Source organism: Carcharhinus amblyrhynchos, unplaced genomic scaffold (assembly GCF_965287045.1).
Source record: "Carcharhinus amblyrhynchos unplaced genomic scaffold, sCarAmb.v2.hapA chromosome_235, whole genome shotgun sequence".
Classification (NCBI taxonomy): domain Eukaryota; kingdom Metazoa; phylum Chordata; class Chondrichthyes; order Carcharhiniformes; family Carcharhinidae; genus Carcharhinus; species Carcharhinus amblyrhynchos.
The window spans coordinates 186,073-199,822 of record NW_027649975.1 but is presented as its reverse complement, the minus strand read 5'-3'; the positions used below and the strand labels follow the sequence as shown (position 1 = coordinate 199,822).

Genomic DNA, 13,750 nt, shown 5'->3' with positions numbered 1-13,750 from the left:
CATTCATACACTCACAGACACACACACACACACACACACACACAGACTCACTCACACACACACACAGACTCACACACACACTCACATTTGCACACACACACAGACACAAACACACACACACATACTCACACACACACATCCATTCATACACTCACATACGCACAGACTCACACACACAGACACACACACACACACACACACACACAGACTCACAGAGACAGGCACACACACACTCTCACACACAGACTTAAACACACACACAAACACACACACATTCACACACACACACACACACAAACACACACACTCACACTCCCACACACACATACACACTCACACATTCACACTCACACACAAATCAGGTTTTGGCAGTAAGATTCAAGCAGAGAAATGTGATGGTTCAGCAGCAGAGGGCAGCATCGTTCCACCTTCAGATCAGCAATAGTCAGAGATTGGGAAAACATCTCAATCTCCACAATGTGGATCATCTTCCCCTGTGTGTCAGCAGGCACACTATGTGAGTGTGTATGTGTGTCTGTGCATAAGTGTGTATGTGTGCGCGTGAGTGTGTGTGTGTGTGAGTGTGTATGTGTGTGTGTGGCTGTGTGTGAGGGTGTGTGTGAAGATGTGAGTTGGGGTATGTGTGTGTGAGGGTGTGCATGAGTGTGTGTGTGTATGTGTGTGTGTGTCTGTAAGGATCCGTGTGAGGGTGTGTGAGGGTCTGTGTGAGGGTGTGTGTGAGGGTCTGTGTGAGAGTGTGTGAGTATGTGTGTGTGTGTGTCTGTGTGAGGGTGTGTGTTAGGGTGTGTTTGAGGATCTGTGTGAGGGTGTGTGAGGGTCTGTGTGAGGGTGTGCGTGAGGGTCTGTGTGAGAGTGTGTGAGTATGTGTGTGTGTGTGTCTGTGTGAGGGTGTGTGTTAGGGTGTGTTTGAGGATCTGTGTGAGGGTGTGTGAGGGTCTGTGTGAGGGTGTGCGTGAGGGTGTGTGTGAGGGTCTGTGTGAGAGTGTGTGTGAGTATGTGTGTGTGTGTCTGTGAGGGTCTGTGTGAGGGTCTGTGTATGTATGTGTGAGGGTGCGTGTGAGGGTGTATGTGAGGGGGTGTGTGCAGGTCTGTGTGAGAGTGTGTGTGAGTATGTGTGTGTGTGTCTGTGTGACGGTGTGTGTGAGGGTCTGTGTGAGGGTGTGTGTGAGGGTGTGTGTCTGCTGTGAGAATGCAGGCTGCTACCTTACCAGCCGGAACAATGACCCGTTTTTCGTTTGCACTGTTGTTCGGGGGGCTGTCTCTCTGCTCGCTGTAACCTGCAGGGTAGGGGGTTTGAGCCGAGTCCGGTCCACTCATTATCTTTGTCCGTCTGACCACACTGCAGTCCACAGGAGACTCTCTGCTGGGAAAAGGAAAGTTACACCCAGATTACAGACTGAATGAGGAGTTTATAGACAGTAGCTTCAGGGAGGTAGTTACGCCAAAGGCATAGAGCACAGGTAATTGGGTTACAGTCAGGCGAAGGAAGGGGAAAGGACAGGCAGAGCAGGGTTCCCCTGTGGCTATTCCCCTCCACAACAGGTATACTGATTTAGATACTGTTGTGAGGGATGCCTTACCTGGGACATGCTGCTGCAGCTGGGTCTCTGGAACTGAGTCTGATTCTGCAGCACAGAAGGGAGGGGGAAGATGGGGAGACAGGCAGTGATAGGTGACTCAATAGTCAGAGGTACAGACAGGAGGTTCTGTGGTCGTGACAGAGACTCTCAAATGGTTTGTTGTCTCCCGGGTGCCAGGGTGAGGGATGTCTCTGATCGCGTGCACAGCATTCTGAAGTGGGAAGGTGATGAGCCAGATGTGGTGGTACACATCGGTACCAACGACGTAGGAAGGAAGAGTGAGGAGGTCCTAAAGAGAGAGTATAGAGAGCTTGGAAGGAAGTTAAAAAGCTGGACCTCGAGGATAGTAATCTCAGGATTGTTATCTGTACCATGTGCCAGTGAGGGTAAGAGGAGGATGCACAGGCAGATGAACACGTGGCTGAGGAACTGGTGTAGGGGGCAGGGTTTCCGATTCTTGGATCATTGGGACCTCTTCTGGGGCAGGTGGGACCTGTACAAGAGAGACGGGTTACACCTAAACTACAAGGGGACCAGTATACATGCAGGGAGGTTTGCTCGTGTTATTGGGGAGGGTTTAAACTAGATTTGCAGGGGGATGGGAACCAGAGTGCCAGAGCAGATAGAGGAGCGAGGGTAAAAAGATAGGTTAGTTCAAGCAAAATCACAGAGGGAAGGGTTGAGTGTGGTAGAAATAATCTTTTGAGGTGTGTCTATTTCATTGCCAGGAGTATTGTGGGGAAGGCAGATGAGCTGAAGGTGTGGATTGACAGGTGGAAATATGACATTATAGACATTAGTGAAACTTGGCTACAGGAGGGGCAGGACGGGCAGCTCAATGTTCCAGGGTTCCAATGTTTCAGGTGTGATAGAGACAGAGGGATAAAAGTTGGGGGGGTGGCATTGTTGGTCAGGGAGAATGTTACAACGGTACTCAGGCAGGATAGATTAGGGAGCTTGTCTACAGAGACCCTATGGGTGGAGCTGTGAAACAGGAAAGGTATGACCACATTAATGGGGTTGTATTATAGACCATCCAATAGCCAGAGAGAATTGGAGGAGCAAATCAGCAGAGAGATAGCTGATAACTGCAAGAAACAGAAAGTTGTGATAGTAGGGGATTTTAATTTTCCACATATAGATTGGGACTCGCAAACTGTTAAAGGTTTAGACGGGGTAGAGTTTGTAAAATGTGTTCAGGAGAATTTACTATTTCAACTTTTAGAGGTACCAACTAGAGAGGATGCGATATTAAATCTCCTATTAGGAAATGAGTTAGGGCAAGTGATGGAAGTGTGTGTAGGGGAACACTTTGGTTCCAGTGATCATAACGCCATTAGTTTCAACTTGATCATGGATAAAGATAGATCTGGTCCTCGGGTTGAGGTTCTAGAACATAGAACATAGAACAGTACAGCACAGTACAGTCCCTTTGGCCCTCAATGTTGTGCCGAGCTATGTCCGAACCCAAGATCAAGCTATCCCACTCCCTATCATTCTGGAGTGCTCCATGTGCCTATCCAATAACTGCTTGAAAGTTCCTAAAGTGTCCGACTCCACTATCACAGCAGGCAGCGCATTCCACACCCCAACCACTCTCTGAGTAAAGAATCTACCTCGGACATCCCTCCTATATCTCCCACCATGAATCTTATAGTTACTCCCCCTAGTAACAGCTACATCCACCCGAGGAAATAGTCTCTGAACATCCACTCCATCAATCCCCCTCATCATCTTATAAACCTCTATTAAGTCATCTCTCATCCTCCTCCGCTCTAAAGAGAAAAGCCCCAGCTCCCTCAACATTTCCTCATAAGACCTACCCTCCAAACCAGGCAGCATCCTGGTAAATCTCCTCTGCACTCTCTCCAATGCTTCCACATCCTTCTTATAGTGAGGTGACCAGAACTGAACACAATATTCCAAATGTGGTCTCACCAACATCCAGTATAGTTGCAGCATAACCCCACGGTTCTTAAACTCAAACCCCCCGTTAATAAACGCTAACACACTATAAGCCTTCTTCGCAGCTCTATCCACTTGAGTGGCAACCTTCAGAGATCTATGGATATGAACTCCAAGATCTCTGTTCCTCTATGTTCCTTAGAACCCTGGCATTGACCCTGTAATCCACATTCAAGTTTGTCCTACCAAAATGACTTATCAGGGTTAAACTCCATCTGCCACTTTTCGGCCCAGCTCAGCATCCTATCAGTGTCTCTTTGCAGCCTGCAAGAGCCCTCCACCTCATCCACTACTCCACCAACCTTGGTGCCGTCAGCAAATTCACTAACCCACCCTTCAGCCCCCTCTTCCAAGTCATTGATAAAAATCACAAATAGCAGAGGACCCAGCACTGACCCCTGTGGTACACCGCTGGTAACTGGTTACCGGTCTGAGAATTTTCCCTCCACCACCACCCTCTGTCTTCTATGATACAGCCAGTTACTTATCCAATCGGCCAAATTTCCTTCTATCCCACACCTCACTTTCTTCATGAGCCTACCATGGGGAACCTTATCAAATGCCTTACTAAAATCCATGGAAACTACATCAATAGCTCTACCTTCGTCCACACACTTAGTTATCTCCTCAAAGAATTCAATCAAATTTGTGAGGCAGGACTTACCCCTCACGAAACAGTGCTGACTATCCCGGATTAAACTGAATCTTTCCAAATGGTCATAAATTCTATCTTTCAAAACCCTTTCCATTGACTTACCGACCACCGAAGTAATACTAACTGGCCTATAATTACCAGGGTCATTCCTATTTCCTTTCTTGAAAGGAGGAACCACATTTGCCACTCTCCCGTCCTCTGGCACTATCCCTGTGGACAGTGAGGACAGTAAAAAGTCTGACAACACCAGGTTTTAGTCCAACCTATTTATTTGATAATATACTCACAAGCTTTCGAGGGGACTGCCTCTTCGTCAGGTGAATGGAGAGTTCTGGCCTCAGACAGAGCTCTGTCTGAGGCCAGAACTCTCCATTTACCTGACGAAGAGGCAGTCCCCTCGAAAGCTTGTGAGTATATTATCAAATAAATAGGTTGGACTAAAACCTGGTGTTGTCAGACTTTTTACTGTGTTTACGCCAGTCCAACGCTGGCATACCCACATCATGACAGTGAGGACATAAGAACATAAGAACATAAGAAATAGGAGCAGGAGTAGGCCATCTAGCCCTTCGAGCCTGCCCCGCCATTCAATAAGATCATGGCTGATCTGTCGTGGCTCAGTTCCACTTTCCCGCCCTCTCCCCATAACCCTTAATCCCCTCTTTTATCAAGAACCCATCAACCCGCTTCTTAAAAATATTTAGCGAGGCAGCCTCCACCACTTCAACGGGCAGAGAATTCCAGAGATTCACCACCCTTTGAGTGAAGAAGTTCCTCCTCAACTCCGTTCTAAACCGCCTCCCCTTTATCTTGAGGCTGTGCCCCCTAGTCCTACTGTCTTTTTTGAGCGGGAAGAGTCTCTCCACCTCTATCCTATCCATCCCATTCATCATCTTATACGTCTCAATGAGATCTCCCCTCATTCTTCTAAACTCTAACGAGTACAAGCCTAGTTTATTCAGCCTCTCCTCATAGCTCAACCCCCTCAACTCCGTTGAGGACCCAAACATCAAAGCTAAAGACTCCACAATCTCATCCTTTGCCTCTCAAAGTATCCTAGGATGTATCCCATCTGGCCCAGGGGACTTATAAACCCTCAGGTTTTTCAAAATTCTGAGCTGGAAAAAGGCCAAATTTGAAGGAATGAGAAAGGATCTAAAAAGTGTCGATTGGCACAGGCTGTTCTCTGGTAAGGATGTGATTGGTAAGTGGGAGGCCTTCAAAGGAGAAATTTTGAGAGTGCAGAGTTTGTATGTTCCTGTCAGGATTAAAGGCAAAGTAAATAGGAATAAGGAACCTTGGTTCTCAAGGGAGATTGAGACTCTGATAAAGAAGAAGAGAGAGATGTATGACATGTATAGGCAACAGGGAGCAAATAAGATGCTTGAGGAATGTAAAAAGTGCAAGAAACTACTTAAGAAAGAAATCAGGAGGGCTAAAAGAAAACATGAGGTTCCTTTGGCAGTCAAGGTGAAGGATAATCCTAGTAGAACGTATAGGTAAATGGTAGGACTCTGAAGAGTGCAGTTGAACAGAGGGATCTGGGAATACAGGTACAGAATTCCCTAAAAGTGATGTCACAGGTGGATAGGGTGGTAAAGAGTGCTTTTGGTACATTGACCTTTATAAATCGGAGTATCGAGTATCAAAGTTGGAGTGTTATGGTGAGGTTATATAAGGCATTAGTGAGGCTGAATTCAGAGTATTGTGTACAGTTTTGGTCACCTAGTTACAGGAAGGATGTAAATAAGGTTGAAAGAGTGCAGAGAAGGTTCACAAGGATGTTGCTGGGACTTGAGAAGCTGAGTTACAGAGAGAGATTGAATAGATTAGGACTTTATTCCCTGGAGAATGAGGGGAGATTTGATAGAGGTGTATAAGGTAAGATGGGTATCGATAGAGTGAATGCAAGCAGGCTTTTTCCACTGAGGCTAGGGGAGAAAAAAACCCAGAGGGCATGGGTTAGGGGTGAAGGGGGGACAGTTTAAAGGGAATATTAGGGGGGGGATTCTTCACGCAGAGTGTGGTGGGAGTGTGGAATGAGCTGCCGGATAAAGTGGTAAATGCGGGGTCACTTTTAACATTTAAGAAAAACTTGGACAGGTACATGGATGAGAGGGGTGTGGAGGGATAGGGTCCAAGTGCAGGTCAGTGGGACTAGGCAGAAAAATGGTTCAGCACAGACAAGAAGGGCCAAAAGGCCTGTTTCTGAGCTGTAATTTTCTATGGTTCTCTGGGTCTACTGGTTCAGTCCATCAACATCGAACTGGAGTGGGGCTGAGGAGGAGTGGAACTGAACCTTTACTCTGACTGTCAGTTTGCCCCAATACCTAACTGCTTATTTTGATGATTCTCCCTCCAGCCTCTCCTTAATTTTTATTCATTCCTGGGATACGGCTGGCCAGCATTTATTGTCCAACCCTAGTTGCCGTTTGGAGGGCAGTTAAGGTTCAACCACATTGCTGTGGCTCTGGAGTCACATGTAGGCCAGACCGGGTAAGGACGGCAGATTTCCTTCCCTAAAGGACATTAGTCAACTAGATGGGTTTTTCTGACAATTGACAATGGTTTCATGGTCATCAGTAGATCCTTAGTTCCAGATAATTTATACAGAATTCAGGTTCCACTGTCTGCTGTGGTGGGATTTGAACCTGGGTGCCCAAGTGTGGTCTAACTAGGAGATATGGGGACTGGAACTGTGAACAGTGCTCCGACTGTGGGTCTAATCGGGGGGATAGGGAGACTGGAACTGTGCACAGTGCTCCGAGTGTGGGTCTAACTAAGGGATATGGAGACTGGAACTGTGCACGGTGCTCCGAGTGTGGGTCTAACTAAGGGATATGGAGACTGGAACTGTGCACGGTGCTCCCAGTGTGGGTCTAACTAAGGGATATGGAGACTGGAACTGTGCACGGTGCTCCCAGTGTGGGTCTAACCAGGGGATACGGAGACTGGAACTGTGCACAGTGCTCCGAGTGTGGGTCTAACCGAAGGATATGGAGACTGGAACTGTGCACAATGCTCCCAGTGTGGGTCTAACCGAGGGATATGGAGACTGGAACTGTGCACAGTGCTCCCAGTGTGGGTCTAACCGGGGAATATGGAGACTGGAACTGTGCACAGTGCTCCGAGTATGGGTCTAAACGGGGAGTATGGAGACTGGAACTATGCACAGTGCTCCAAGTGTGGGTCTAATTGGGGGATATGGAGACTGGAACTGCGCACAGTGCTCCAAATATGGGTCTAACCAGGGGATATGGAGACTGGAACTGCGCACAGTGCTCCAAGTGTGGGTCTAGCCGAGGGATATGGAGACTGGAACTGTGCACGGAGCTCCGAGTGTACGTCTAACTGAGGGATATGGAGACTGGAACTGTGAACAGTGCTCCGAGTGTGGGTCTAACCGAGGGATATGGAGACTGGAACTGTGCACAGTGCTCCGAGTGTGGGTCTAACCGGGGGATATGGAGACTGGAACTGTGCACGGTGCTCCGAGTGTGGGTCTAACCGAGGGATATGGAGACTGGAACTGTGAACAGTGCTCCCAGTGTGGGTCTAACCAGGGGATACGGAGACTGGAACTGTGCACAGTGCTCCGAGTGTGGGTCTAACCGAAGGATATGGAGACTGGAACTGTGCACAATGCTCCCAGTGTGGGTCTAACCGAGGGATATGGAGACTGGAACTGTGCACAATGCTCCCAGTGTGGGTCTAACCGAGGGATATGGAGACTGGGACTGTGAACAGTGCTCCCAGTGTGGGTCTAACCGAGGGATATGGAGACTGGGACTGTGCACAGTGCTCCAAGTGTGGGTCTAACCAAGGGATATGGAGACTGGAACTGTGCACAGTGCTCTGAGTGTGGGTCTAACCGAGGGATATGGAGACTGGAACTGTGCACAGTGCTCCGAGTGTGGGTCTAACCGAGGGATATGGAGACTGGAACTGTGCACAGTGCTCCGAGTGTGGGTCTAACCGAGGGATATGGAGACTGGAACTGTGCACAGTGCTCCGAGTGTGGGTCTAACCGGGGGATATGGAGACTGGAACTGTGCACGGTGCTCCCAGTGTGGGTCTAACCAGGGGATACGGAGACTGGAACTGTGCACAGTGCTCCGAGTGTGGGTCTAACCGAAGGATATGGAGACTGGAACTGTGCACAATGCTCCCAGTGTGGGTCTAACCGAGGGATATGGAGACTGGAACTGTGCACAGTGCTCCCAGTGTGGGTCTAACCGGGGAATATGGAGACTGGAACTGTGCACAGTGCTCCGAGTATGGGTCTAAACGGGGAGTATGGAGACTGGAACTATGCACAGTGCTCCAAGTGTGGGTCTAATTGGGGGATATGGAGACTGGAACTGCGCACAGTGCTCCAAATATGGGTCTAACCGGGGGATATGGAGACTGGAACTGCGCACAGTGCTCCAAGTGTGGGTCTAGCCGAGGGATATGGAGACTGGAACTGTGCACGGAGCTCCGAGTGTACGTCTAACTGAGGGATATGGAGACTGGAACTGTGAACAGTGCTCCGAGTGTGGGTCTAACCGAGGGATATGGAGACTGGAACTGTGCACAGTGCTCCGAGTGTGGGTCTAACCGGGGGATATGGAGACTGGAACTGTGCACGGTGCTCCGAATGTGGGTCTAACCGAGGGATATGGAGACTGGAACTGTGAACAGTGCTCCCAGTGTGGGTCTAACCAGGGGATACGGAGACTGGAACTGTGCACAGTGCTCCGAGTGTGGGTCTAACCGAAGGATATGGAGACTGGAACTGTGCACAATGCTCCCAGTGTGGGTCTAACCGAGGGATATGGAGACTGGAACTGTGCACAATGCTCCCAGTGTGGGTCTAACCGAGGGATATGGAGACTGGGACTGTGAACAGTGCTCCCAGTGTGGGTCTAACCGAGGGATATGGAGACTGGGACTGTGCACAGTGCTCCAAGTGTGGGTCTAACCAAGGGATATGGAGACTGGAACTGTGCACAGTGCTCTGAGTGTGGGTCTAACCGAGGGATATGGAGACTGGAACTGTGCACAGTGCTCCGAGTGTGGGTCTAACCGAGGGATATGGAGACTGGAACTGTGCACAGTGCTCCGAGTGTGGGTCTAACCGAGGGATATGGAGACTGGAACTGTGCACAGTGCTCCGAGTGTGGGTCTAACCGGGGGATATGGAGACTGGAACTGTGCACGGTGCTCCGAGTGTGGGTCTAACCGAGGGATATGGAGACTGGAACTGTGAACAGTGCTCCCAGTGTGGGTCTAACCAGGGGATACGGAGACTGGAACTGTGCACAGTGCTCCGAGTGTGGGTCTAACCGAAGGATATGGAGACTGGAACTGTGCACAATGCTCCCAGTGTGGGTCTAACCGAGGGATATGGAGACTGGAACTGTGCACAATGCTCCCAGTGTGGGTCTAACCGAGGGATATGGAGACTGGGACTGTGAACAGTGCTCCCAGTGTGGGTCTAACCGAGGGATATGGAGACTGGGACTGTGCACAGTGCTCCAAGTGTGGGTCTAATTGGGGGATATGGAGACTGGAACTGTGAACAGTGCTCCAAGTGTGGGTGTAACCGAGGGAAATGGAGACTGGAACTGTGCACAGTGCTCCCAGTGTGGGTCTAACCGAGGGATATGGAGACTGGAACTGTGCACAGTGCTCCGAGTCTGGGTCTAACCGAGGGGATATGAAGACTGGAACTGTGCACGGTGCTCCGAGTGTGGGTCTAACCGAGGGATATGGAGACTGGAACTGTGCACAGTGCTCCGAGTCTGGGTCTAACCGAGGGGATATGAAGACTGGAACTGTGCACAGTGCTCCGAGTCTGGGTCTAACCGAGGGGATATGGAGACCGGAACTGTGCACGGTGCTCCAATTGTGGGTCTAACCAAGGGGATATGGAGACCGGAACTGTGCACGGTGCTCCGAGTGTGGGTCTAACCGAGGGATATGGAGACTGGAACTGTGCACAGTGCTCCCAGTGTGGGTCTAACTGAGGGACACGGAGACCGGAACTGTGCACAGTGCTCCGAGTGTGGGTCTAACCGGGGGATACGGAAACTCCAGCCACCTGTACAGTTTGGGGATCAGATGAGGGAGGAATTCAGTCGAGTGAGGGTCAGTCTCAGAGCTTGGAGCTGTTCGATCATACCTTGTGCCGTTCACCTGTTCCACCTCCCGCTTCACCGTCACCCGGTTGCTTGGACTGGTCCAGTCTTGCTCACCAATCTCTGGACTCCCTTTTCCACTGTAATCACCAATCTCAGTCTTCATCAGGTGCGAGGCAGCGAAGGAAGATTCATAGAGAGCCTGGTCCTCACTCACAACAGACAGAGCCTCCTGTAGAGAGAAATTAGAATGCACCCTTAAATCCCAACACACACTGACTCTCACTGGGGTACAGGTCCCACACACACTGACTCTCACTGGGGTACGGCTCCCACACACACTGACTCTCACTGGGGTACGGGTCCCACACACACTGACTCTCACTGGGGTACGGGTCCCACACACACTGACTCTCACTGGGGTACGGGTCCCACACACACTGACTCTCACTGGGGTACGGGTCCCACACACAGTGACTCTCACTGGGATACGGGTCCCACACACACTGACTCTCACTGGGATACGGGTCCCACACACACTGACTCTCACTGGGGTACGGGTCCCACACACACTGACTCTCACTGGGGTACGGGTCCCACACACACTGACTCTCACTGGGGTGTGGGTCCCACACACACTGACTCTCACTGGGGTACGGGTCCCACACACACTGACTCTCACTGGGGTATGGGTCCCACACACACTGACTCTCACTGGGATACGGGTCCCACACACACTGACTCTCACTGGGATACGGGTCCCACACACACTGACTCTCACTGGGGTACGGGTCCCACACACACTGACTCTCACTGGGGTACGGGTCCCACACACACTGACTCTCACTGGGGTACGGGTCCCACACACACTGACTCTCACTGGGGTACGGGTCCCACACACACTGACTCTCACTGGGGTGTGGGTCCCACACACACTGACTCTCACTGGGGTACGGGTCCCACACACACTGACTCTCACCGGGGTACGGGTCCCACGCACACTGACTCTCACTGGGGTATGGGTCCCACACACACTGACTCTCACTGGGGTACAGGTCCCACACACACTGACTCTCACTGGGGTACGGCTCCCACACACACTGACTCTCACTGGGGTACGGGTCCCACACACACTGACTCTCACCGGGGTACAGGTCCCACACACACTGACTCTCACTGGGGTACGGGTCCCACACACACTGACTCTCACTGGGGTACGGGTCCCACACACATTCACTCTCACTGGGGTACGGGTCCCACACACACTGACTCTCACTGGGGTACGGGTCCCACACACACTGACTCTCACTGGGGGACAGATGCCCCACACACACTGACTCTCACTGGGGTACGGGTCCCACACACACTGACTCTCACTGGGGTACGGGTCCCACACACACTGACTCTCACTGGGGTACGGGTCCCACACACACTGACTCTCACTGGGGTACGGGTCCCACACACACTGACTCTCACTGGGGTACGGGTCCCACACACACTGACTCTCACTGGGGTACGGGTCCCACACACACTGACTCTCACTGGGGTACGGCTCCCACACACACTGACTCTCACTGGGGTACGGGTCCCACACACACTGACTCTCACTGGGGTACGGGTCCCACACACACTGACTCTCACTGGGGTACGGGTCCCACACACACTGACTCTCACTGGGGGACGGATGCCCCACACACACTGACTCTCACTGGGGTACAGGTCCCACACACACTGACTCTCACTGGGGTACGGGTCCCACACACACTGACTCTCACTGGGGTACAGGTCCCACACACACTGACTCTCACTAGGGTATGGGGTCCACACAGATTTGCTCTTAGTTAGGTATGTGTTTAGCTTGCTCTCCCTGGGGGAGAGCTGTGTATCTCCCAGTTTGGAAGTTTTCTTTTGCCTGAGTGTGTTTTTCATTTGGGTTTGATTGTAAGGCTGTATCTGTTGACAGATTCTGCGCTCACTGACAATTCTGACAGGCACTGTGTTGTATCACTTGATAACTGACTGCCGAGATATCCCACAAGCTTTCTGTCAGCAGAACAGTTCAGCTGTGGTTTCGCGCCTCTCAGTCTATTTTAAGATCCCTTGTTTATTGTTGAGAGTGAGACAAATGTTGTTCTGAGATAACTGTCTTCACAGTTCCTGCAACCGTCCTGCTCCTGCAGTAACACCCCACAGGGTACAGCACTGGCAGACTGCAGTAACACTGCAGTAACACCCCACAGGGTACAGCACTGGCAGACTGCAGTAACACTGCAGTAACACCCCACAGGGTACAGCACTGGCAGACTGCAGTAACACTGCAGTAACACCCCACAGAGTACAGCACTGGCAGACTGCAGTAACACTGCAGTAACACCCCACAGGGTACAGCACTGGCAGACTGCAGTAACACTGCAGTAACACCCCACAGGGTACAGCACTGGCAGACTGCAGTAACACTGCAGTAACACCCCACAGGGTACAGCACTGGCAGACTGCAGTAACACTGCAGTAACACCCCACAGGGTACAGCACTGGCAGACTGCAGTAACACTGCAGTAACACCCCACAGGGTACAGCACTGGCAGACTGCAGTAACACTGCAGTAACACCCCACAGGGTACAGCACTGGCAGACTGCAGTAACACTGCAGTAACACCCCACAGGGTACAGCACTGGCAGACAAAGAGCAGAGAACACAAGGGACCAGGTGAGAGACAGGGCACCAGGTGAGGGACAGAGCACCAGGTGAGGGACAGAGCACCAGGTGAGGGACAGGGCACCAGGTGAGGGACAGGGCACCAGGTGAGGGACAGAGCACCAGGTGAGGGACAGGGCACCAGGTGAGGGACAGAGCACCAGGTGAGGGACAGAGCACCAGGTGAGGGACAGGGCACCAGGTGAGGGACAGAGCACCAGGTGAGGGACAGAGCACCAGGTGAGGGACAGAGCACCAGGTGAGGGACACCAGCTCTATATAAGTGTACACCGGAATGTATTTAACTGTATGCAGGGCTGTATATAAGTGGGCGGCACGGTAGCACAGTGGGTTAGCATTGCTGCTTCACAGCTTCAGGGACCTGGGTTTGATTCTCGGCTCAGGTCACTGTCTGTGTGGAGTTTGCACATTCTCCTCGTGTCTGCATGGGTTTCCTTTGGGTGCTCCGGTTTCCTCCCACAGTCCAAAGAAGTGCAGGTTAGGTTGATTGGCCATGCTAACATTGCCCATTGGTATCCTGAGATGGGTAGGTTTGTGGGATTAGTGGGTAAATATGTAGAGATATGGGGGTAGGGCCTGGGTGCCATTGTGGTCAGTGCAGACTCGATGGGCCAAATGGCCTCTTTCTGCACTGTAGGGTTCTCTGATTATAGGGCAGTGTATAACTGTCTACAGGGCCGCGTATAACTGT

General features: G+C 51.2%; 1 protein-coding gene across 4 annotated transcripts in view; it reads right to left on the bottom strand.

Annotated features, from left to right (window-relative positions):
* Positions 1–13,750, bottom strand: part of LOC145338919 (Friend leukemia integration 1 transcription factor-like) — a 74,312-nt gene that overhangs the window by 26,681 nt on the left and 33,881 nt on the right. For 2 of the 4 annotated variants that reach the window (XM_080183312.1, XM_080183314.1), the window contains exons 2-3: positions 10,388–10,575; positions 1,230–1,384 (exon numbers count right to left, since the gene is read on the bottom strand). In XM_080183312.1, the coding sequence (XP_080039438.1) occupies positions 1,230–1,384; positions 10,388–10,575 (343 nt within the window). The remainder of the gene's footprint in view (positions 1–1,229; positions 1,385–10,387; positions 10,576–13,750) is intronic. The other 2 variants (XM_080183313.1, XM_080183315.1) reach the window with 1 other exon arrangement.